This window comes from Coregonus clupeaformis, chromosome 21 (genome assembly GCF_020615455.1).
Source record: "Coregonus clupeaformis isolate EN_2021a chromosome 21, ASM2061545v1, whole genome shotgun sequence".
Lineage (NCBI taxonomy): Eukaryota > Metazoa > Chordata > Actinopteri > Salmoniformes > Salmonidae > Coregonus > Coregonus clupeaformis.
Genome location: NC_059212.1, coordinates 10,466,518 through 10,493,597, shown reverse-complemented (window position 1 = coordinate 10,493,597; position 27,080 = coordinate 10,466,518). Strand labels below are relative to the sequence as shown.

The 27,080-nt window shown below is 42.7% G+C and overlaps 1 protein-coding gene across 1 annotated transcript in view; it reads right to left on the bottom strand.

The window, feature by feature from the left end:
- Positions 1-27,080, bottom strand: part of cdh7a (cadherin 7a) — a 149,628-nt gene that overhangs the window by 102,073 nt on the left and 20,475 nt on the right. Inside the window, exons 2-7 of the mRNA XM_041841523.2 lie at positions 18,511-18,805; positions 14,449-14,568; positions 9,792-9,959; positions 8,496-8,683; positions 6,290-6,543; positions 5,333-5,469 (exon numbers count right to left, since the gene is read on the bottom strand). Of these exons, the coding sequence (XP_041697457.2) occupies positions 5,333-5,469; positions 6,290-6,543; positions 8,496-8,683; positions 9,792-9,959; positions 14,449-14,568; positions 18,511-18,805 (1,162 nt within the window). The remainder of the gene's footprint in view (positions 1-5,332; positions 5,470-6,289; positions 6,544-8,495; positions 8,684-9,791; positions 9,960-14,448; positions 14,569-18,510; positions 18,806-27,080) is intronic.

The window sequence follows — 27,080 nt, the reverse complement described above, 5'->3', positions numbered from 1 at the left end:
TTATCTGTAAGGTCCCTCAGTCGATCAGTGAATTTCAAACACAGATTCAACCACAAAGACCACTGAGGTTTTTCAATGTGTCGCAAAGAAGGGCACCTATTGGTAGAAGGGTAAAAATAACAAAAGCATACATTTAATATCAATTTTCCTATTTTGTTGCCTTACAACCTGGAATTAAAATTGATTTTTTTGGGGTTTGTATAATTTGAATTACACAACAAGCCTAACACTTTGAAGATGCAAAATATTTTTTTTTAACAACAAATAAGACAAGAAAACAGAACTTGAGCGTGCATAACTATTCACTCCCCCCAAAGTCAATACTTTGTAGAGCCACCTTTTGCAGCAATTACAGCTGCAAGTATATTGGGGTATGTCTCTATAAGCTTGGCACATCTAGCCGCTGGGATTTTTGCCCATTCTTCAAGGCAAAACTGCTCCAGCTCCTTCAAGTTGGATTGGTTCCGCTGGTGTACAGCAATCTTTAAGTCATACCACAGATTCTCAATTGGATTGAGGTCTGTGCTTTGACTAGGCCATTCCAAGACATTTAAATGTTTCCCCTTAAACCACTCAAGTGTTGCTTTAGCAGTATGCTTAGGGTCATTGTCCTGCTGGAAGGTGAACCTCCGTCCCAGTCTCAAATCTCTGGAAGACTGAAACAGGTTTCCCTCAAGAATTTCCATCCATCATTCCTTCAATTCTGACCAGTTTCCCAGTCCCTGCCGATTAAAAACATCCCTACAGCATGATGCTGCCACCACCATGCTTCACTGTGGGGATGGTGTTCTCGGGGTGATGAGAGGTGTTGGGTTTGCGCCAGACATAGCTTTTTCCTTGATGGCCAAAAAGCTCAATTTTAGTCTCATCTGACCAGAGTACCTTCTTCCATTTGTTTGGGGAGTCTCCCACATGCCTTTTGGTGAACACCAAAAGCTTATTTTTTTCTTTAAGCAATGGCTTTTTTCTGGCCACTCTTCCGTAAAGCCCAACTCTGTGGAGTGTACGGCTTAAAGTGGTCCTATGGACAGATACTCCAATCTCCGCTGTGGAGCTTTGCAGCTCCTTCAGGGTTATCTTTGGTCTCTTTGTTGCCTCTCTGATTAATGCCCTCCTTGCCTGGTCCGTGAGTTTTGGTGGGCGGCTCTCTCTTGGCAGGTTTGTTGTGGTGCCATATTCTTTCCATTTTTTTAATAATGGATATAATTAAATTCAAAGTTTCTGATATTTTTTTATAAGCCAACCCTGATCTGTACTTCTCCACAACTTTGTCCCTGACCTGTTTGGAGAGCTCCTTGGTCTTCATGGTGCCACTTGCTTGGTGGTGCCCCTTGCTTAGTGGTGTTGCAGACTCTGGGGCCTTTCAGAACAGGTGTATTTATATTGAGATCATGTGACACTTAGATTGCACACAGGTGGACTTTATTTAACTAATTATGTGACTTCTGAAGGTAATTGGTTGCACCATATCTTATTTAGGGGCTTCATAGCAAATGGGGTGAATACATATGCACGCACCACTTTTCCGTTATTAATTTTTTTGAATTCTTTGAAACAAGTAATTTTTTCATTTCACTTCACCAATGTGGAATATTTTGTGTATGTCCATTACATGAAATCCAAATAAAAATCAATTTAAATTACAGGTTGTAATGCAACAAAATATGAAAAACGCCAAGGGGGCTGAATACTTTTGCAAGGCACTGTACACTGCTGCTACTCTGTTTATCATATATCCCCTATACATATCTACCTCTATCACTCCAGTATCCCTGCACATTGTTAATATGGTACTGGAACTGACTGACCCTGTATATAGTATGCTTGCTTACTTTCTCTTGTTGTTCTTATTTGGTATTTGTATTTATTTTGTTCTACCTTATGTTATTTTTAGTATTACATTGTTATTGATTACTGCATTGTTGGGTTTAGAGCTTGCAAGAAAGGCATTTCACTGTACTTGCGCACGTGAAATTAAAACTGAACTTGAAACTTGAAACCTGGCGTTAAAAATGCCAGTGCGCCAGTTTTAACATGACAACATTTCAAACTAACATGCGTTTGACACTTGCGCCTCCATAGCGCCAGCTGAAAATAGAGCCCTATGTGAGGTGGCATCCGAGGACTGTGTTCCCAAAGGCTACTTTGATATTGGAGCAAAACTCACAATCATAGACTCTTTAATCAACATAATTCAAATCAATATCCATATTTGTCTAAGTCTTGCCTACTTACTAAAACTGCATACTGTGTACTTATCAAACTTCATACTATTTAGAATTCACTGTTTAGTAAAAATGTCTGCAGTAAGAAACAAATATCAACATGCTAATCATCCATACTGAGAAAGCATCACCTAATGTGCAATCGTGATTTGTTCATTTTTGTAGAGCACGTCCCTTATTCTGATTATTAGCTGTTGTCAAATACACGTGGGTGTGAAAATATCATTCTCTTCCTCAATAGCAGTGGTGTAGTGGAGGGTATACGCAGGTATACGCCCTATACCTCACTTATTTTTCAGTGGGCTTTACGTATACTCACTTCTTAATCTCCACTGATACGTATCAAAGTAGTGTAGTGGAGGTGTATACCTATCAATTAATAGGGCTCATGGAACAGACCGGAATATTTAGCTTAAAATGTTGATAAACTATTATTTCTTTACATTTTAGGCACAACAATGTACACACGGCAGTAGGCCTACACGTGAATTTCCCAAAATGCAATTTGTGGGAAAACACTGTTCTAAAATGAGCACTGCACATGCAAGTGGTTTCATGGACTGAGATGGAAATATCAGTTAGGAAGAGGGGGGATTAAAAGATGCAACAACTATCATGGGTTGCTAATATAATTAGGATAATTACTTTGCCTGCTAGACAATGAAAGAAAGTTGAAAAGAAAACAATAGAACAAGAGAACGCATATGAATAAGTCTTTATTCAAATAATTGCCTCCACGTTTCTATGGTGGGATTTTGGCTATAGGCTATTTTGAAGCAAGGTAAGATATGCCTCTTAATATGAAGTAAAACGTCCAGGTTTCAAACAATTAAGAAACAGGAAGAATATATAGCGATGCTAATGATAGGCCTAACCGTCTTATGTTAGATGGAGAGGGTTTGCCAAAAATCTTCTCTATTAAATGTTAACTAGCTACAAAGGAGGTTCACCTTCAAGCAGGACAATGACCCTAAGAATGACCTATCAGAATGATATCATGACGATTATTTGCATCAATCCAGTGGTCATTTATTTTGCTAACTCCATCTCATGTGCTACAGAAACACTGCTAATCAAACAATAGTGCTAGGTGCCTGCACACTTAAATTAAAGGGTAACTACTCTCAAAAATCTATATTTCTTAGATTTTCCCAGACCTCAAAAGTGGTCTCCTGATGTGGTTTAAGCATTGTTATGGACTTAGAACATACAATGTTGTTGTTTTTCTGTAAAAAAATCTGAAACCTGTGAATTTCTGACTCAGTTCATCTGTTACAATAGTAGGCCTACTATTATCCTACTGCACAGTACAGCTTGGGTTGGCCTGACTGTGAAAGACCAATATGGGATTCATCATTTAAGTCATTCAGAGTGTATGTCGCTGTTTCTCATAGCATTTTTCCCACAGGGCACCTTTCCTTCGCCGGACGGGAAGTTTGGAAAACCTGTCGTACCCCATCAGAACCCAAAATATAAGCTTGTTTTACTCCAATATTTGTAAACAAAGTACATACAAACAAACACTATATAGCCTCAAAACATGGTTAAAACTATAATTTTGATATCATGGACAATCAGTCCTTGCATCCATATCTCAGTCTATGAATTTGAGAGTGGTATCATTTCTCCAGCCCCATCCCTCAGCTTTTTACCAAAACAGGGGCGGGGATTACACTTTGTTATTGTTTCAACTGCTGATTTCCGCTTTAAAGCATACTATATTTTCGAGATTGCAAATACTATAAAACGTTCTATTTTCGCATACCCAAAAAGCCTACTATTTAGAACGTAAGTATGGGTATTTGGACACAACCTATATCTTCAGGGCCACATTCAGTCAAATCCATATACTGTCCATGCAGAAATGCACATTATATCTACTTCGATTTGAGTTTTATTCAATATTCACTCATTGTCTAATTAATCGCACTGCTTGAAATTTTTTCAAAGTCAAATGAAATTGACTAAGGACTGATGTTAGAGTAGTACTCTACTCTATTAAAATATGTTAAAAGTTAATTTACTAAGGAGGGACATTAGAGTACGCTACTCAACTCTACTAATATGTTGAAAGTGAAATGACATTGACTAAGGAGTAATGTTAGAGTAGTTAGTACTGTACCCTCTTAGATAAAAGGGTCCCAAAAGGGTTCTTCGGCCGTCCCCATAGGAGAACCCTTTTTGGTTCCAGGTAGAACCATTTTTGGAAAGGGCTCTAGATGGAACCCAAAAGGGTTCTACCTGGAACCAAAAACGGTTCTGCTATGGGGACGGCCGAATAACCCGTTTAGGTTCTAGATAGCACCTTTTTTTCTAAGAGTGTACTTACATGTAAATATGTTGAAACTAAAATTACATTAACTAAGGAGTTATGTTAGAGTAGTTAGAAGTCTACTTAAATATGTTGAAAGTAAAATGATTAAGGAGCAATGTTACACCCCTCCAACCCCAATGGAGGTTTGCCACGGTGCAGGTTTGATTGTGTTCCAGCCTCAGTAGTACTGAGTCAGATGGAACGATTGGGGAACAGGTGCACTTCTTTCGGTGAAGGTCACGGACAAAGACTGCAACGGGAGAGCCCAGGAGTTGGGAGGGAAGTGTGTGTGTCTGGACCAGCGATCAACTGTCGACCTCTACAGCTGCAGAGCATCTGCTCAAACTCTCCTCTACAAGTCAAGGAGATGAAGGGTCTGTGCACGTTCTCCCTACTGCTTTCCAGACTTCCGGGCGAAATTGGCAACATCTCAGTGAGCCTTCTACTAATAATATTCATGGGGAAATAGTATAGGAAGCTTAAGTCTATCTTTTATGATACAGGATTTACTTCATTTTAATAGAATTTGGGATTTGTCGGTGTGAAATATAGTCTTAAGTCGTATGTGATGTCACTGTTGAAGAGGCACTACATAACATTTGCCTCTGGGGGTGCTCTTTAGGGGTCCCTTAAAAATGTATATTGTCCAGAAATTGCCTCATTGTAAAGAAAGCCAACATTTGATGTACACAATTAGCAACTCCATTGTGTATCTTTAAGTTGCAACCGTGATTGACAAGAACCCAGATGTAATGTAGCAACCGTGCGGACAGAGCAGAGTAAGAACACTTACAGCTCTCCATGGCGAAGATGGTGATGTTGTGTAGGGCGTTGACTTCTCTGTCCAGCGGCTTGGCGGTGCTGATGACACCGGTGGCGGCGTCTATGTTGAAGAAGCGCTCCAAGTCGGTGTTGCGGTCTATAGAGTACCTGGAGTAAGATAGACAAGAGAGAGAGCATATTGGAAAGGCTTCCTATCAAGGGCCAGATTCAACAGCATCCGCCATATCAACACAAATTATTTCTCCCCAATTTCGTGATATCCAATTGCGATCCAATTACGATCTTGTCTCATTGCTGCAACTCCCCAACAGGCTCGAGTCATGCGAAGGTCGAGGCATGCGTCCTCCGAAACATGACCCACCAAACTGCGCTCCTTAACACCCGCCCGCTTAACCCGGAAGCCAGCTGCGCCAATGTGTCGGTGGAAACACATTCAACTGACGACTGGAGTCAGCCTGCAGGCGCCTGGCCCGCCACAAGGAGTCGCTAGAGCGCAATGAGCCAAGTAAAGCCCCCCGACCAAACCCTCCCCTAACCCGGACGACGCTGGGCCAATTGTGCGCCGCCCTATGGGACTCCCGGTCACGGCCGGTTGTGACACAGCCTGGGATCGAACCCAGGTCTGTAGTGACGCCTCAAGCACTGCGATGCAGTGCCTTAGACCGCTGCGCCACTCGGGAGGCCCATATCAACACATTCTATGGACCATCTGTGTGCAATGCATTAAGAATGCATTAGTCAGGGATGCATACATTTATGCAGGCTGTTATAATAAGGAGCAATCATACTTCGAATGATGAAGGCTACAACTGATGCATAGGAAATACATAACAAGAAGTTAAACAACCAGCACATTTCTTTGTTGTAGAAACAGGAAACAAAAGACAGAACTGACCAAAAACGTTCAAACAGTAACAGCGCACTGAGATTGTGAACCTGCGATGATGAATCCTTGCCACACCCCTACCTGATAGGACTGTTGGTGGAGTCGGGGTCGTGTGCGGAGACTGTCCCAACGGTGGTGCCCACCTTTGCCGCCTCCGATATTAACATCTTGCTGAGCGGCAAGGAGAAGACAGGCGGCTCGTCCACGTTCTCCACGATGAGGCGCACGGTCGCTGTGTCACTAAATGGGCCCAGGGAGAGGAATCGCAGGTCGATGTTTCTATTGGATGCCTCGACACGCAGGGTGTAGCTCGACTTGGTCTCAAAGTCCAGGCCCTACCGATTGGAAAGGGAGAGAGATATTTAGGAAGGAAGAAGGGAAGGAGGAGGGAAGGTCAGACTTGCATGTCTGAATACCAGTCTCCCGAGTGGGGCAGTGGTCTAAGGCACTGCATTACAGTGCTAGCTGTGCCACTAGAGATCCTGGTTCAAATCCAGGCTCTGTTGTAGCCGGCCGTGACCGGGAGACCCATGGGGCGGCGCGCAATTGGCCCAGCATCGTCCAGGGTAGGGGAGGGAATGGCCGGCAGGGATGTAGCTCAGTTGATAGAGCATGGCGTTTGCAACGCCAGGGTTGTGGGTTTGATTCCCACAGGGGGTATGAAAAAAATTATGTATGCACTAACTGTAAGTCGCTCTGGATAAGAGCGTCTGCTAAATGACTAAAATGTAAATGTACTTGCGTTCTAAATAGTAGGCTGGTTGGGAATGTGAAAATTTCGTTTGTAAAATATTGTTTTATTTTACAATATAATTTAAGCCTCCACCATGCAAGGCCTCCTGTAGCTCAGTTGGTAGAGCATGGCGCTTGCAACGCCAGGGTTGTGGGTTCGTTTCCCACGGGGGGGCCAGTATGAAAATGTATGCATTCACTAACTGTAAGTCGCTCTGGATAAGAGTGTCTGCTAAATGACTCAAATGTAAATCCATCTCTGAACGTTGCTGTCATATTGACTTACAGAACTGTGTCAAGGCTAAATATTGATCTTTAGACAAAGATAAAAGACTCTGAAAATGTCTTCTGAAGCACTCTCGCAGCTCCTCATTTATTTATCCTGTCAGAGTTCTGAAATGATTGCTTTTTAAGATATCAAATGCAAAGTATTTAGCATACACTCATTGTCTGTAAATAACTCAAATTGTAGAAAAAAACTAAAGAGACATTTTCATCTCCATTTGAAACTGAGTCAAAGGCTTTATGATTAAGTTCAGAGAAACTTAAGAAGCATTTAGAAGTCAAGTTCTTCAAATTCCAGGGGACGTCTTACAGACTTTGGCCGTACGAATACACATACTTGCGTTCTAAATAGTAGGCTGATTGGGTTTGGGAAAATATAAAGTTTTATAGTATGTCAAATGTCTAAAATGTCGTATGCTTTAAATGCTAGGATGTCATACTCATTTTGGCTTTTCATCTAGTAGAATTTGCTGCAGGCTTATGAGGAAGAGACGCATCTTTTCAGACTCACGTGATAATCAGCTGATAATCAGGTAAGATGTCTGTATCAATATGAACGAATGGCGGGAAACAATGGAATTGCACATTTTGAATGCATTCTCCATATGGGTGAGCCTAGTATGTTGATATTTGTTGCTTACTGCATACATTTATACTAAACAGTACATTCTAAATGGTATGTAGTATAATTAGTACACAGTATGTTGTTTTAGTAAATAGTAGGCAAGACTGATTTTGAACACAGCCTAGTGAGCTATGGTGTGTGCAGGCTTTAGTTCCAGCCTAGCACTAACACACCTGCTTCACATAAGCTTGTGTCTTCAATCTGGTTCAGATTGAAGACACAAGCTTATGTGAAACAGATGTGTTAGTGCGAGGCTTACTCTGTCTCTCTGTGTCTCAATGGGATTTTCCTGGGTAAATAAAGGTTATTTGATTAGGGTATGTTATTGTCGGGCTGGAACAAAAGCCTGCACACAAAGTAGCTATCTGGGACCAGAGTTGAGAAAGCCTTAGATGAAGGATCTGCATCTATACAGTGTCCATATTAGGACAGAGTTACACGTCCATGGAATTTGTGTCAAACTCACTTGGGAGTTTTGACACTCACTCGCTTTGACACCAACTCCAAACTCTGACTCAGACACAACTTACACTGTCCTAATATGGACACCGTATATATTGGTCTTATAGGGTGTCCATGATGACAGTGCAATAATATAGGAGACCTCTAGCAATGGCTTCCTTAAAGGAAAGGTCTGCATTGTACCTTTTGCAGAGTGATGAGGCCTTCCTGTGTGTCTCGGTCGGGGGTGATTCGGAACAACCCGAGGCCATCCCCATCCACAATCCTGTACTCCATCTCAGCATTGGGCCCCGCATCCGAGTCTAGCGTCTTTATCTTGGCTACCACTGAGGCCACTGGCAGGGACTCGGGAATGCTGAACTGATAACTTTCTACAGGCGAGAGAGAGAGAGAGAGAGAGAGAGAGAGAGAGAGAGAGAGAGAGAGAGAGAGAGAGAGAGAGAGAGAGAGAGAGAGAGAGAGGAGGACAGCCCAGACATACAAGTTATTGATGAGACCATTTTCCACCTTCGCTCTGTGTCCGTGCTTATCGCTTGGCTGCTAAATGTAGGCTACCTGTTTTTGTTGTTATTTTTCTGTAGGGTTCCTCTACCCTGTGCAGATTGAGCTATACTAACCCTGGTGTGAGTCTGACATGTCTGTGGATAGATTGCCACCACCACTTTATTCTCGACCAACGGCTTCTGGTCCGCCCTGAGATTGGAATGTTGGGAGCTTGATTCCCTGCTGACTCATACCAAAGACTGTAAAAATGGGACCGGATGCATCTCTGCTTGGCACTCAGCATTAAGGAGGTAGATTGGGGGTAAGGCCCTGCGACAGACTAGCGTTATGTCCAGGGGGTGTACTTGTACATCAAGCTGCCTCAGGAGAGAAACAGGAGATAAGCTCCTGCTCCTATGAGAAATTCCGGCTCGCTCGTGCAAGGCTACTAATTTACTTACCTCCTTCTCAGGCTGGGTCTAAAGTTTGATATTTAAGGGCAAAAATAACATTGTTTCGATAAAACTGTATACAGAATTTTGGCGGCCAGAATGTATCTACAGGACTATAATCAACCACAGAACACAATTACTCAACTAGAAAATAACATTTATTACTAGATGTTTACAACATTTCTTTATCCCTATCTAATGAAAGGTGGTGTCCTTGTTAAAAAGACGGTATTGAGACAATGCTATAACAGCATTATTGAGTGTTGGCGAAGAGGTTGACCCATCTAAAGATCTGTATTTAAAAGCTCCATCCCAGAGACTTGTGGAGAATGAGGATGCTTTTATCTACCTGCCCTACAGGTGAAATTAGCAGGCTGGCTAAATCTGGCACATTCACAGAAATGTTGATTAATGTGCATTGTCACTTTCAAATAAACCTAATAAAGTGAAGTTATAACCCTGAAGGTTCCATGGTTACTTGAGATGTGTATAGCTGTGTTGGGTTTAGTGCTAACTGACCATTTTAAAGAAAAGAGGGTCTTACTGCGAGAGAAGTGTGGTGGGTTGTCGTTGACGTCAGTGAGAGTCACTGTGACGGAGGTGGTCCCAGAGAGTCCTCCCATCTGGCCCACCATGTCCTTGGCCTGGATAACCAACAGATACTGGTCCCGCGCCTCGCGGTCCATATTGGGCAGAGCTGTCTTGACCACGCCTGCAAAGAAAGATTCAGTAACACTTTACTTAGGGCATTCAGTTATAAAATAACTTGGTACATCTTGGTATGTCTTATGAGTCTTCTATGTGGCAATTTTTCAACCGACTTGAAATGACTGATTCATTTATTACTCAGATTCATTATAATATTATAGTAACAAATAAAAAAGAATAGACAAATCCCACTACGACTAGCCCAAAGTGCAAAATTTGGCACATGACGTAATAATTATGTTTTTTTCTGGTAGAGAAGATGTCATGTGATTTACAACCAACTGGTTCATGGTGAGATCAAGGCATCATGGGAATGAAGTCATATTTTGGTTCTTATGATCTGGTCAGATCATTAGGATACAACCAGATAAAGATGTATTTTTATGGTTGATTAAATGACATTAACAAAACATCCTTAAACAACCAGTACACAACCTGACCACAACATCATAAAATACGTCTTAACAATGTCATTGCAACCTCTTTTGCTCGCTGGGAAGAGTTTCTCCCTGGTATGACAGTGACCATATGGCTGTATTCTACAATAATCCTTGGCGAATGCTCCATCACAGCTCTGAGCCTTAAATCCATAACTCAGGAACGTTATTACAGTTTGTCCCCGTCGCCCACGGTCAGCACTCTGGTTCACGCATGCGGTACTCCACTCACAGAATGATGAAATAAGAGGCAGCACGTTAAGCCGTAAATGCTGTCCTTGATGGCAGAGGAGAGGCTTTTAATCTGGGAACAGACTAATGTACGCGAGCACCTCCCTTACACTCCGTAACGTCAAGAGGACCATCATAACCACCGTTTGAGTTGTATGAAGGGATAACTAGATAATCGTTTCTACCTTTGATATATGTTTTAAGGGTTTGTCAGATTTGATTGAACAGATAGTGAGAGAGGATGACAGTAGGGAAAGGTTGAAAGAGGTTGTGTCAAAGGGCCGTAGAGTTGCTGCATTACTGCTAGACCAGCCAGGCCACTAATTTCTACCTTTGGAGTTTATGTACATCAAACTACAAGGTGCAATAAAGAAAGAATAGCAGGTATAACGCTGCATAATGCTAATCCAAATGAAGATACCGTATATTCATCCTGTAGATGCAGAGAAATGTTATATTATAAAATCTCTTCCAGATTATGTTGAACATACGGACTCGTCTTCTTCAGCTTTGTTCGCTCAAGTGTCATTTTCCATCTTTCAATGAAATTATTACTTTTTCTTTCTCTGGCGAATATTTGGGCATACAGTGAATCAAAGTCATTGAGTTAAAATCAGCCAAGATGGGACAAACGTCATGGAAATGGCGTGTATTCATGGATAACAAGGGAAGCCAGGCTTCCCCCAAAATCTAACCAATATATCTATTTTTTTATTATGAACAATTTCTCTTTCGTCTCACTCTGTTTTCATAATTGCCCTTCAATTCGCAAGTTGCTGAATCATTCTCACCGGATAAATCATCCGAGCGAGGGAAACAGCGCCCCTGTGTCTCAGAATATATAGCCCATGTATCGAATGCTGTCTGGCCAAAAACAATATGACATGCCGCCCGTAGTATTTGATTGATTGATGCCAGCGAGCATTTGGCCTCCTTTGATAATTTTATTTGTAAAATAATTTGCCAGTCAGCGTTGAGGTGAGCTCAACCGTTGGTGGTCCTTGTGCAGAAAAACCACCACTCAAGGAAGGCCAGTTTGGATTTGGCTTCACACCAATCAAATTACATCAAAAGCAAAATGTAATTGTGTGAAAAAACAGTATGTTTCTGGTCTGTTTGTGTTGTTGTCCTGCAGTAGCTAGCTAGCTAAATCAGCACATTCCTAAACCATGGATGGGGACTTGTGGTTTTTATTTAATTATCTGTACAGGCCAATGATTTTAACGGTGATTCTGATCTAACCATAAATGCATACATTGTGCCACTGGCCTGAGACAATAGAAGTTCAATATGTAGCTAGACGTAGCAGGCTAATTTTAACTAGCTAGCTAACTTAGCCGGTTCATTGTTGCCCATCCGAGAAAGTTAAGCTAACAAGCATTTTAGTCAGGTACAACACAAACTAAAAGCGTGTACTCTGTATGACAGAGTCATAGACCGTTATGCCAACATGAAAGAGAGGAGGATGGCATTAGCGTTCATCTAGTCTACAAGTAGGTCAACATATTTTTTCTACTTGCGTGCGCACACACACACACACAGAAATCAGTACCATGGACAGCCACATGCTATTTAGCAACGCCGATTGGACTAAATTGTTTTTGGTATCTCTAAGTTTTCACTGTATTAGACTAAGCATATAGCCTAGTTGATTTGATGATGTTGAAATGTTTAAGTTGAATAGGTGCTGGAGAGGGGCTGACGTCATGGTCTGGACTGGAGCCGCTGACCGGAGCTGGACTGGGCACCGGTAGAGCGGACTGCTCTGGCTCCGGAGTGGAGCCGCTGACCGGAGCTGGATCAGGCACCGGTGGAGCGGACTGCTCTGGTTCCGGAGTGGAGCAGCTGACCGGAGCTGGACTGGGCACCGGTGGAGCGGACTGCTTTGGCTCCAGAGTGGAGCAGCTGACCGGAGCTGGACTGGGCACCGGTGGAGCGGACTGCTCTGGCTCCGGAGTGGAGCCGCTGACCGGAGCTGGATCAGGCACCGGTGGAGCGGACTTCTCTGGTTCCGGAGTGGAGCAGATGACCGGAGCTGGATCAGGCACCGGTGGAGCGGACTGCTCTGGCTCCGGAGTGGAGCAGCTGACCGGAGCTGGATCAGGCACCGGTGGAGCGGACTGCTCTGGCTCCGGAGTGGAGCAGCTGACCGGAGCTGGATCAGGCACCGGTGGAGCAGACTGCTCTGGCTCCGGAGTGAAGCCGCTGACCGGTACCGGACCAGGCACCGGTGGAACGGGCACGGGCCGTGCTGGACTGGGAACACGTACCACTGGCTTGGTGCGAGGAGCAGGAACAGGCTGGGCCGGACTGTGGAGGCGGACTGGAGGTCTGGAGCGGAGAGCTGGCACAACCCGTCCTGGCTGAATGCCTACTTCCACACAGTATGTGTGAGGCATCAGCACAGGACGCACTGGGCTGTGCACGTGCACTGGCGATACAGTTCGTAGAACTGGCGCAGGATATGCGGGACCGAAGAGGCGTACTGGAGACAAGGAGCATTGAGCCGGCACACCCCGTCCTGTACAGGACTGTGCCGGCGCACTGGCGACACAGTACGTAGCTCCGCATAACCCGGAGCCTGCCCAGTCATACGCTTCCTCGCGTGAGTACGGGGAGTTGGCTCTGCTCTGACACTAGGCTCCGCCAACCATCCCGTGTGCCCCCCAATTTGTTTTTCTTGGGGCTGCTTCTCGGGCTTCCTCCTCGACCGGCCTCCTCCATGTTGCCGTTGCACCTCTCCTGCCTGGGCATCTACCTTAACCCATGGTCCTCTCCCCGCAAATATCTCTTCCCATGACCACAATTTGCCCACCTGTGACATGGCTATTCGCTCCGCCTGGGCACGCTGCTTGGTCCTCATTTGGTGGGATCTTCTGTCACGTTCGTTGAATGACGGGTCAGACCAAGGCGCAGCGTGATATACGTACATGTTTATTAACTTATAAACACAACGACAAAACAACAACCGAATTGAAACGTGAAGTCCAAGGTAGAACACACAACATACCTTACACGGAACAAGATCCCACAACTAGACAGTGCCAATAGGCTGCCTAAGTATGGTCCCCAATCAGAGACAACAAGTGACAGCTGCCTCTGATTGGGAACCACACCGGCCAACATAGATCCTCACATACTAGATCGACAACATAGAATAAACACAACAAAGAATATACACACCCTGACTCAACATATACGAGTCCCCTGAGACAGGGTGTGACACATTATTTACTTTAACTTATGTGTGGTTGACTGTTGACTTGTTGTCTCAGCTTTATTGTGTATCACGGTGGCATATGAACTAATGGGTTATAGAGCAAACAACGCAATTATCACAACATAGGTTGTAATATGGCTTTTTTCCTGGCTTGGCTTCCTCAGTGGTTTTACCCATGCACCGCTACTGTGTCATGGGCAATCTGAAGAAATATTCAGTAATGTATTTATCTACAAACTGAAGATTTACAAAATATAAAACACTCTCAAATAAGTTTTCAATCTAATCGCCCTTTGTAAGTTTGGGTAAACTTGACTTTTCTGTATAACATAATGTCATAATACCTTTATTTCTCATATTTTAATTTTGCAATCTAACAAACTAACCTTGCTGAGGTTTAATAATTTGTGTGTAATTATGCATATAGGTGACGGCAGATAGCGAAGAATCTGGTGGAATGCAAGGTATCCCTCTTCTGCTATCATGCATTTAACCCCTAAAACTGCTCCAGGGGTCCTTCACTGTGGCTGACCCTGGCTTCCAACCCCTTGGGGTCCTGCTTTTAGACAGTACACACCTCTTGTGTGATGTGGTTTAATCCTCACCTGTCTTTGGTTCCACGGAGAAGTAGGGCTGGCCCTCGAGGATACTGTAGACCACCCTGGCACTGTTTCCATACGTGGGGTCATCCGCATCTGTTGCCACCACCGTCACCACAGATGTGCCTGCAATGACAAATCATTTGGTCATAAAAACAATTGAAAAGCCTGTTCACCATTTCTTTTTTCTTCAAGTGTCGGAGTTGAACAGACAGGATAATGTAGGTAGGCAGAGAAATGCTGATCATTTTTGAGTCGAAGTAGCTGTGGAACCAGGATTTGATCCCATGAGGACTCAGTTGGATAGTTAAGGGTGGTGGTGTTATCCACTAGACTAAAGGCCTAAAGTAGGGTTGTAGTGATAATGCATTGCATGGTGTAGACTAGAGTTTGTCTTGCGTTTCAATTTAATGTGTTACATGAGCCTGGTTGTGTGGTGTGCTTTGAAAATCAGTTAAAACTTTGTTATTTCAAACTGCTCCAACACTTCACTTTGCTAATATCAAACTTGTGATAAAGCCTGTTTATGTTTAATGAACATAACATGTTTTGCAAATTTATAATTTCTGCCATTCCCAGAATCGGGAACAACAACAAGTTTCAAGCCAGCCCACACGAAAGCTACCACAGACATACAGTTGCGAGATTTGATTGCATGCATGTGTTTTCTCCATTTGCATTGGTATACACATACTCACACACTTCCAAGAAATTGTGCATTCTCCAACATACAATATCAGCATATGAAATGTCACCCAATCACTACCTTGGTGGTTCAACTGGCCTTCAGTGATTCAACTGCAACTCTTTAGCACAATCGATTCAGTAACAAGGGGACCCTTTCAGCCAGCTATAGTGGCTGATCAAAAGTATTGGCAGAGCAGGGTATCTTGGATTCAGTTAAATAAGTTTCCCCTCTGGTCCCTTTCTCCTCGTGATTGAAAAGACCACGTCCTCCTTTTCCTGTTGTTCAATAGCTTCACAGCCGGCTTCTCTTTCACTATGTCTTCGTCAAGGTACAATTCAATGGCTCTCTATGAAGACAAAAGTTTACTTTTAGACGTTTCTTGTATTTTTCCTGCCACTCTTTTTCTTTTTTATGTGTTTGCCCTTTGCCAGCCAATTGTGGCTTCGGAGATATTTATTTCATAAGGGCTACAGAGACGTCACCACTGTGGTACTTTGGTGGTGCTTAAAGGAAAAATTAAAGCACCAGCTCTACTGTTTGGGGGAACATATTTTACTTTCTAATAATTTACCAAAGTTACAGGAATCTTGAGGAATTTTGGAAATTAACAGAAAATCTATGACAATATATTGTAACTTCGGTAATTTATACTTGAATAACTTTTAAAACATGTATTAATATATTGTATTCATTTATTATATCTGTGTCCATATTGTCCCTGAGTTTCTAGTAGATAGACCATGTGGTTCAAGAGAAAATTAATAGCCTAATTAATGAAAAAAGCATCTAACAATGCCATTATTTTCAATTAACTCCACAACTATTGACTGTGTTCACAACTGCCACCAAATAAAAGTGTAAAATAAATATGAAGGATATTTCATGCTGAAACCCTCATATTAAACACCAATGGTATTCACAAAGTTTAATTATTATTTAATTATTTCATATATTTTACATGTGATAAAGCCACACAGAGGGCCAGAGAAAATATGAAATACCCAAAAGGGCCACTAGAAATCTTGTGATAGATTACATAAAATCCTTGAAAGATACCAACATTCTGGTAGTTACTGGTAAACTTAGAAAGTTTCCATTAATATACCCTCCCTTTGCAACCCTTTGGGCATTGTGTAGCTCAGTTGGTAGAGCATGGCACTTGCAACGCCAGAGTTGTGGGTTCAATTCCCACGGGGGGCCAGTATGAAAAATACAAATAAAATGTATGCACTCACTAACTGTAAGTCACTCTGGATAAGAGTGTCTACTAAATGACTAAAATGTAAAATGTAAATAGGACTCCTCAGTAAGCAGTATTTATGACTCTTTGGCACAAAGACAATTTATCGTTAAACGTTCTCGGTTGTACAGTAAACGCCCATAAAGTCGTTTGGGGACCTTCCCATTTTGTGTCACAGTGCAGAACCAAACGTGGAGAAGTCATATGCTTCAACAAGACTCTGTTTCCCGAACAATTATTATGTTTGCATACTTGGCACACCAGACATATTTCTTTTTTCTTTTTAAAGGACTGGTAATTCTCACTCATTTTGTATTTTCTTATTGGACAAAGTACATCAAGTAGAAAAGATAAGAGGACAAGTTGTCACAAAGGCTGTGGGCCCGGTTCGAACCCACTCCATCACTGCTGGATGGGTGACCAGATGCTGCTGAAAGTGGTGTTGGAGGGCCAGTAGGATTCCCTCCATCCTCTGGTCTAAAGATCTCAATGCCCCAGGGCAGTGATTGTGGACATTGCCCTGTGTAGCGTGCTGTCTTTCGGATGGGATGTTAAACAGATGTTCTGACTCTCTGTGGTCAAAAAATATTATTGTAAGAGGTGATAAACCCGGTGTCTTGGCTAAATTCCCAATCTGGCCCTCATACCCTCATGGCCACCTAATGATACCCAGATTCCAATTGGCTCATTCATCCCCCTCCTCTCCCCTGTAACTATTCCCCAGGTTGTTGCTGTAAATGAGAATGTGTTCTCAGTCAACTTACCTGGTAAAGATCAAATACAAATCTGAATACTATAGCCAGCAGATTTCAGTTTTCTTTCTCCGTGCCATCTCGTTTGTCACAGCAAATTGTCTTGTGAGGCATTCTTGCAGACAAGCTCTTGATCCTAATTACCAAATTAAACAAATCGTTTTCTCTTAATCAGATCCATTTACACTACATTACCAAAGTATGTGGACACTCGTCGAACATCTCATTCTAAAATCATGGGCATTAATATGGAGTTGGTCCCCCCTTTGCTGCTATAACAGCCTCCACTCTTATGGGAAGGCTTTCCACTAGATGTTGGAACATTGCTGCGGGGACTTGCTTCCATTCAGCCACAAGAGCATTAGTGAGGTCGGGCACTGATGTTGGGCGATTAGCCTGGCTCGCTGTCGGCGTTCCAATTCATTCCAAAGGTGTTCGATGGGGTTGACATCAGGGCTCTGTGCAGGCCAGTCAAGTTCTTCCACAATGATCTCGACAAACCATTTCTGTATGGACCTCGCTTTGTGCATGGGGGCATTGTCATGCTGAAACAGGAAAGGGCCTTCCCCAAACTGTTGCCACATAGTTGGAAGCACAGAATCATTTAGAATGTCATTGTATGCTGTAGCGTTAAGATTTCCCTTCACTGGAACTAAGGGGGCTAGCCCGAACCATGAAAAATGGCCCCAGACCATTATTCCTCCTCCACGAAACTTTAAAGTTGGCACTATGCATTGGGGCAGGTAGCGTTCTTCTGGCATCCGCCAAACCCAGATTCCTTCGTTGGACTGCAAGATGGTGAAGCGTGATTCATCAGTCCAGAGTAAGCATTTCCACTGCTCCAAAGTCCAATGGCGGCAAGCTTTACACCACTCCAGCCGACGCTTGACATTGTGCATGATGATCTTAGGCTTGTGTGCGGCTGATCAGCCATAGAAACCCATTTCCTGACGCTCCCGAAGAACAGTTCATGTGCTGACGTTGCTTCCAGAGGCAGTTTCGTACTCGGTACTGTCAGGTGGATGGATTATCTTGGTAAAGGAGAAATGCTCACTAACATGGATGTAAGCTAATTTGTGCACAATATTTAAGACAAATAAGCTTTTTATGCATGTGGACCATTTCTGGGATCTTATATTTCAGCTCATGAAACATGGGACCAACGCTTTACATGTTGTGTTTATATTTTTGTTCAGTGTAGTAAGAAAGTTAAACAAAACGTCATCCATGCTACACAGTGTATGCCTATTGCTTGTCACCCACTATGAATTTTTTTTGCAACACTCGATTTCCCAGCGGGAAAAACAGGTTGAAATGAGATAATTCCAACTAGAATCTGTTTTTGCTCAGTTTTGTTAGCTGGGTTGATGTCACTTCATGTTACTCACCCACTGGGGACATCTCGGGGACCCTGGCTGAGTAGGGCCCGTCCAGGAACTTGGGCTCATTGTCGTTAATATCCTGGACCTTGATGACAAACTCTGACTCGGGCTCCACGGGCAGGTTGTTTTCGCGATTCCTGGCCTGAGCCCGGAGTGTGTAGTAAGCCTGCTCCTCGCGATCCAGACGCTTGGTGGCATGGATATCACCAGTGTTCTCGTCAATGGTGAAGATGGAGGTAGCTCCCTGGCCATTGAGCACGTACTTCACCTGCCCTTCACCCTTGTCCACGTCCGAGTGCAGCTACAGGGGATAGAGAGGAGGTTATAATACAAAACAAAACAGCTTTATTGTCCATTTGTCACAATGGAAATTGGTCAACTGCTCTGCTCTCAATAGCCCCCGTCAGACAACTAAACAAACACATTTTGAGGTTGTGGGATTCAGATAGTTATTGAGACAATATCAAAGATTACATTTGAAATGTCTTTGTGTTAATAACACCTCAAAATGGAACCAGTGTCAATGTTGAGTTACTCATATATCAAATTATGAATTCCTGCTTTCCAGTGTCTGTTGGAAAGCAGACTGAACCAGGTTTTCCTCTAGGATTTTGCCTGTGCTTAGCTCTATTCCGTTTATTTTCATCATAATAACTTCCTAGTCCTTGCCGATGACAAGCATACCCATAACATGATGCAGCCACCACCATGCTTGAAAATATGAAGGATGGTAGTCAGTGATGTGTTGAGTTGGATTTGCCCCAAACATAACGCTTTGTATTCAGGACATAAAGTTAATTTCTTTGCCACATTTTTTGCAGTTTTACTTTAGTACCTTATTGCAAACAGGAATATCGGAATATTATTATTCTCTGCTTGAGTGAGGGACATTACAAATAATTGTATGTTTGGTACAGAGATGAGGTAGTCATGTTAAACACTATTATTTCACACAGATTGAGTCCATGCAACCTAAATGTTTACTCCTGAACGTATTTAGGTTTGCCATAACAAAGGGGTTGAATACTTATTGACTGAAGACATGTCAGCTTTTAATTTTGTATTAATTAGTAACATAATTCCACTTTGACATCATGGGTATTATGTGTAGGCCAGTGACACAAAATCTCAATTTAACCCATTTGAAATTCAGGCGGTAAAACAACAAAATATGGAAAAAGTCAAGGGGTGTGAATACTTTCTGAATAATCCCTAGATACTGTTGAAATGATTTGATCTGGTTTAGGAAAACGGAAAACAAGACAGCTGGGAATTGTGTGTTAAGATTAAGTCGAGTTGTTCTACTCTTCTTCACATACCTCAGTCTTTGCAGAATCAGCACAATTCAGGAATACATGAATACCAACTGCTCTCCCTGGTCGAGGATATCTTGTTAAACACAATACATCAGTGTACAACATGCTTTACATTTCTCAGGTGCCCTAGTTTTCGGATATCTGTTTTCAAGTAAATGTTTCTGTAACTTCTTATTTATTGAGGTGGTGTACCAACATGGATTTGTGTAGTTCAATATTTTGCCTGTGTACAAACTTAGCTAATTATTACCATGGATTTCATTCAAATACAGCCACTGAATCTCAAGTTAAAATGCTAATATTGGCCAACAAGTCTATTCCAAATCTGACTCCATATGTGAAGAAACACAATGTGCCACAGTGTTTACCTATATCACATTTGGAATTAAGGAGATTTATAATCAATGCTATTAATAGAATTGCTTTACGTAAAAACTAAAACATAGGCCTATGGGTATCTTTGGGCTTGTTTGCGTATCTCAATGGAAAATAATTCTAATACAATCCTTTCATGACTGTAATATGTGTCTGGCAGTGGAGGCTGGTGAGGGGAGGACATCTCATATGGAGTAAATGGAATGGTATCAAACATATCTTTTTTTTTGGTTTTCATGTGTTTGAAATAATTCCATTCACTCCATTCCAGCCATTAAACTCAATTTTAGCCATTATTATGAGTCGTCCTCCCCTCAGCAGCCTCCACTGGTGTCTGGAGATTGAAAAAAATGCTCCATATCATTTCAAACAGGAAATCTATGTTGCCCTTCTCCCTCTCTACTCACCTTTACCCCGTCTTTCTTTCCGTCTCTACCCATCCACCCCCTCTCTTTCTCTCCCTGTGTTTCATACAGAGAACAACTTTTTCTCTGGCTGAGAAGCTTTATTTAATTTCGGTCTCTTGAGGCACCTGGGTCACAAACCAGGCTCTTCGCTTTTTCTCCCCTAATATTGAAACCATCATACTTTTCAGGTCCTCAGTCTAGCCCTCTCTAGACTCAGGAGAATGAAAAGAGAGTTTGTGTGTATGTATGTGTGTGTGTGTGTGTGGTTTTACTATCCTTGTGGGGACCAGAAGTCCTCAAAAGGATAGTAAAACAAGCTATATTCGGACAAATGGGGACATTTCGCCGGTATCCACAAGGAAAAAGGATATTATAGGCTTAGGGGTTAGGGTTACAATGAGGGTTAGGGTTAGAATTAGGGTTAGGGTTTAGGTTTATGGTTAGGAGTTAGAGTTAGGGGTTAAGATTTTGATAGTAAAACAAATGTTTATGTGTGTGTGTGTGTTTGGGGGGCATGGTTGTGTTTTGTTCTGTGTTCTGCTCAGTCATTTGTGTATATACAGTACTGAACCAAGGAGAAAAACACAGAAGTCCATTCCATATCCGCCCTCCTCTCTACGGGCAAAGGCTTGCAGCCCCAATAACAAGACGGTCTCCATGGCACAGCTCAATGCTATTTTCTAAGTGACTGCCCGCAGCTGCTTAAATTACACTATCCCGGTGAGGAATGAAATAACTTCCCTGGTATTGTAGTGCCACGTTTTCAGCCAAACTCTAATGTCTGGCTGTGGCTGAATTTAACAGTATAACTGTTTCTGCTTTAGTTTGCTTTAGTTTCCAGCCATTCTGTTATTTGTTCAAAGTTGCTCAAGGGATGTTAGAGTTGGATAGGTGAGGGGATCAGTTCCGTCAAAGCTAAAATAACTAGCAGCCATTGTCCCTAACAGGTAGATAGATACCTTCAGTTTTCCGAAAATACGGCATGTTTGCAAGGGCTATAGTAGTGTAAACTAAAACTGGGAATGTACAGTGAGGGAAAAAAGTATTTGATCCCCTGCTGATTTTGTACGTTTGCCCACTGACAAAGACATGATCAGTCTATAATTTTAATGGTAGGTTTATTTGAACAGTGAGAGACAGAATAACAACAAAAAAATCCAGAAAAATTGATGTAATAAATGTTATAAATTGATTTGCATTTTAATAAGGGAAATAAGTATTTGACCCCTCTACAAAACATGACTTAGTACTTGGTTGGCAAACACAGAGGTCAGACGTTTCTTGTAGTTGGCCACCAGGTTTGCACACATCTCAGGAGGGATTTTCTCCCACTCCTCTTTGCAGATCTTCTCCAAGTCATTAAGGTTTCGAGGCTGACGTTTGGCAACTCGAACCTTCAGCTCCCTCCACGGATTTTCTATGGGATTAAGGTCTGGAGACTGGCTAGGCCACTCCAGGACCTTAATGTGCTCCTTCTTGAGCCACTCCTTTGTTGCCTTGGCCGTGTGTTTTGGGTCATTGTCATGCTGGAATACCCATCCATGACCCATTTTCAATGCCCTGGCTGAGGGAAGGAGGTTCTCACCCAAGATTTGACGGTACATGGCCCCATCCATCGTCCCTTTGATGCGGTGAAGTTGTCCTGTCCCCTTAGCAGAAAAACACCCCCAAATGTTTCCACCTCCATGTTTGACAGTGGGGATGGTGTTCTTGGGGTCATAGGCAGCATTCCTCCTCCTCCAAACACGTTGAGTTGATGCCAAAGAGCTCGATTTTGGTCTCATCTGACCACAACACTTTCACCCAGTTCTCCTCTGAATCATTCAGATGTTCATTGGCAAACTTCAGACGGCCCTGTATATGTGCTTTCTTGAGCAGGGGGACCTTGCGGGCGCTGCAGGATTTCAGTCCTTCACGGCGTAGTGTGTTACCAATTGTTTTCTTGGTGAATATGGTCCCAGCTGCCTTGAGATCATTGACAAGATCCTCCCGTGTAGTTCTGGGCTGATTCCTCACTGTTCTCATGATCATTGCAACTCCACGAGGTGAGATCTTGCATGGAGCCCCAGGCCGAGGGAGATTGACAGTTATTTTGTGTTTCTTCCATTTGCGAATTATCGCACCAACTGTTGTCACCTTCTCACCAAGCTGCTTGGCGATGGTCTTGTAGCCCATTCCAGCCTTGTGTAGGTCTACAATCTTGTCCCTGACATCCTTGGAGAGCACTTTGGTCTTGGCCATGGTGGAGAGTTTGGAATCTGATTGATTGATTGCTTCTGTGGACAGATGTCTTTTATACAGGTAACAAGCTGAGATTAAGAGCACTCCCTTTAAGAATGTGCTCCTAATCTCAGCTCGTTACCTGTATAAAAGACACCTGGGAGCCAGAAATCTTTCTGATTGAGAGGGGGTCAAATACTTATTTCCCTCATTAAAATGCAAATCAATTTATAACATTTTTGACATGCGTTTTTCTGGATTTTTTTGTTGTTATTCTGTCTCTCACTGTTCAAATAAACCTACCATTAAAATTATAGACTGATCATGTCTTTGTCAGTGGGCAAACGTACAAAATCAGCAGGGGATCAAATACTTTTTTCCCTCACTGTACTGAAATTACTTAATAACCTGTTTCCAATACATTTGGAATACAAATACTAATATATTTGGAAACTAAAAATGCTCTCCAGACAATCTTAATTTGACCTGTATTGGCGCAGCTAAATAATCCTGCAGCAACAGGATTTGAACGTTTAGTCCATTTCTAATTGCCATATATTTTTCAACTGTTCTGTAATGTTTCGTAAAAGTTCTGAACCTTTCTATTCTCATAGTCTCTACAGATTGTAAATTAAAGATGACAATTTTTACTAAGAGTATTATTATATTATTGATCGATTGACTATGACTTTTCAGATCACAAGAAACAAAGGTTTGTGTTTGACAATATAGAGAATTGAAAAAAAGGGCCGTCACGTCAACTACCCAACCGTGTGTTAGTGTGTGTGTTCAGTGAATTTACCTATATCACGAAGCTCATCTGCATTTCCTGCGGCACAGAGAAATTATCTAGCAACAAAAGGGTGATCAAATTAAAATACATCTGTATGGAAAAGTGGCTAAGATTTCCTAGTTACAAATGTCTCTCAGTTCAGGATCTATCCCTTTAGGATGCTCAGGTCCTCAGGATGTTGCTTTTACCAATGTCAGAAAAGAGCTGAGCACACAAAGTCCACACGTAGTATGACCCTTGTGGCTCATGTCTGTCATTCTTCCAAGGCTAGTGGGCATCTCCTATCATTCCACAGGACAGACAAGCGCTAGATATCACAATGTCACATCTGAAGACAATATCTTTTCTACCTGATGTCAGACATGCATCTACCCCAATGCTCTGTTGCTGATGACTGGGATGAATGCAGGGGCAGATTTCAGGAGCAGGACAAGACACCCTCTTTTTGACTGATGACTGTTATAAGGGCATATATGATTATAATGGTCATAATGCTTCTTGACAGTGTCATAAAGTGTATTTTCTACAAGTTATTAAAAATATTATAAAAAAAAACATGACTAAAGATTTCATTACAACAACAAAGGATTTAAGAAACAAACGTTCAAATATAAGGATTCTTGGCTGGGAAAAAAAATATTTTAATAAATATGGGTTTTGACACTCTTATATAGGTGTCATAACCATCCATAAAAAAAATGCTATATATGTCACAACAGCTGTAAATATATGGGTCATGACAGTGTTATGACCATACTATGACAGGTTATGACAAGTTTTCTCAGCTGTTATGACATATTATGGCATGGTTATGACCGTGTCATAACGTGTTTTGTCACTGGGTGTAGAGTAAAGTGTTACCGTTGTATTATATCTGCCACAGGGTATGTAAACAACAAACAATTAATTTCTGAATATAGAACAATTGTGTGAATGTAAATCTAGACACAAACCCGCCACTGTGCAAGGAGAAACATCACATCAGACAAAAAAATGGTTGAGCCAACTAATGTTCCCACATTATTTCAACACACTGAATTAACATAATGACTTTTTGACTGAATTGGAACATTTCAATTCATTTCCTGAATTGACAGAATGGAAATCTGAATTGACCCCAACCCTGCTGTAAACACCTAGTGCCCTCAAATGTTCCAAAGATGGCCACCTCTGAGTGGTGACTCATCAACTCCTATAGTGTCTAGACATGGCGCAGGAGAAGATGGCTGCCGTTTTACAGTCCTATAACCAATTGTACTATTATGTGTGTTTTTTCACGTTATTTGTAATTTATTCTGTACATAATGTTTCTGCCACTGTCTCTTATGACCAAAAAGAGCTTCTGGATATCAGGACAGTGATTACTCACCTCCATATTGGATGAAGATGTTTTCTTCAACGAGTCGGACGCGAAGGATATCCTACAGACACCCGACAAGGCCCAAATCCCAGTCATTTGTGTGAGAAAGAGACGGAGATATCGTGGACGTAGGTCGGGGTGCCTTGTAAGGATCTGATGGCGAGCGAGTAAACTGCCTCATCCATCAATCCTATTAGCCAATGTTCAATCATTTGAAAACAAATTGGACGACCTAAGATTAAGGTTATCCTACCAACGGGACATTAAAAACTGTAATATCTTATGTTTCACAGAGATGTGGCTGAACGACGACATGGATAACATACAGCTGGCGGAATATACGCTACATCGGCAGGATAGAACGGCTGACTCCGGTAAGACAAGGGGTGGCGGTCTGTGTATATTTGTAAACAACAGCTGGTGCATAAAATCTAATACTAAGGAAGTGTCAAGGTTTTGATCGCCGGAGGTAGAGTATCTCATGATAAGCTGTAGACCACACTATTTACCAAGAGAGTTTTCATCTATATTTTTTGTAGCTGTCTTTTTACTGCCACAAACCGATGCTGGCACTAAGATTGCACCCAATGAGCTGTATAAGGTCATAAGTAAACAGGAAAATGCTCATCCAGAGGCAGCGCTCCTAGTGGCCGGGGACTTTAATGCAGGGAAAATTAAATCCGTTCTACCTCATTTCTACCAGCAAATGTGCAACCAGAGGGAAAAAACTTTAGACCACCTTTACTCCACACAAAAAGACGCGTACAAAGCTCTCCCTCGCCCTCCATTTGGAAAATCTGACCATAACTCTACCCTCCTGATTCCTGCTTATAAGCAAAAACTAAAGCAGGAAGCACCAGCGACTCGGTCAATAAAACAAGTGGTCAGATGACGCAGATGCTAAACTACAGGACTGTTTTGTTAGCACAGACTGGAATATGTTCCGGGATTCTTCCGATGGCATTGAGGAGTACACCACATCAGTCACTGGCTTCATCAATAAGTGCATCGATGACGTCGTCCCCACAGTGACCGTATGTACATACCCCAACCAGAAGCCATGGATTACAGGCAACATCCGCATTGAGCTAAAGGGTAGAGCTGCCGCTTTCAAGGAGCGTGACTCTAACCCGGACGCTTCTAAGAAATCCCGCTATGCCCTCCGAAGCACCATCAAACAGGCAAATAGTCAATACAGGACTAAGATTGAATCGTACTACACCGGCTCTGACGCTCGTTGGATGTGGCAGGGCTTGAAAACTATTACAGACTACGAAGGGGAGCACAGCCGCGAGCTGCCCAGTGACACAAGCCTACCAGATGAGCTAAATCACTTCTATGCTCACTTCGAGGCAAGCAACACTGAAGCATGCATGAGAGCATCAGCTGTTCCGGATTACTATGTGATCATGCTCTCTGTAGCCGATGTGAGTAAGACTTTTAAGCAGGTCAACATTCACAAGGCCGCAGGGCCAGACGGATTACCAGGATATGTACTCTGAGCATGCGCTGACCAACTGGCAAGTGTCTTCACTGACATTTTCAACATGTCCCTGACTGAGTCTGTAATACCAACATGTTTCAAGCAGACCACCATAGTCCCTGTGCCCAAGGACACTATGATAACCTGCCTAAATTACTACCGAACCGTAGCACTCACGTCTGTAGCCATGAAGTGCTTTGAAAGGCTGGTCATGGCTCACATCAACACCATTATCCCAGAAACCCTAGACCCACTCCAATTTGCATACCGCCCCAACAGATCCACAGATGATGCCATCTCTATTGTACTCCACACTGCCCTTTCCCACCTGGACAAGAGGAACACATACGTGAAAATGCTATTCATTGACTACAGCTCAGCGTTCAACACCATAGTGCCCTCAAAGCTCATCACTAAGCTAAGGACCCTGGGACTAAACACCTTCCTCTGCAACTGGATCCTGGACTTCCTGACGGGCCGCCCCCAGGTGGTAAGGGTAGGTAACAACACATATGCCACACTGATCCTCAACACGGGGGCCCCTCAGGGGTGCGTGCTCAGTCCCCTCCTGTACTCCCTGTTCACTCATGACTGCATGGCCAGGCACGACTCCAACACCATC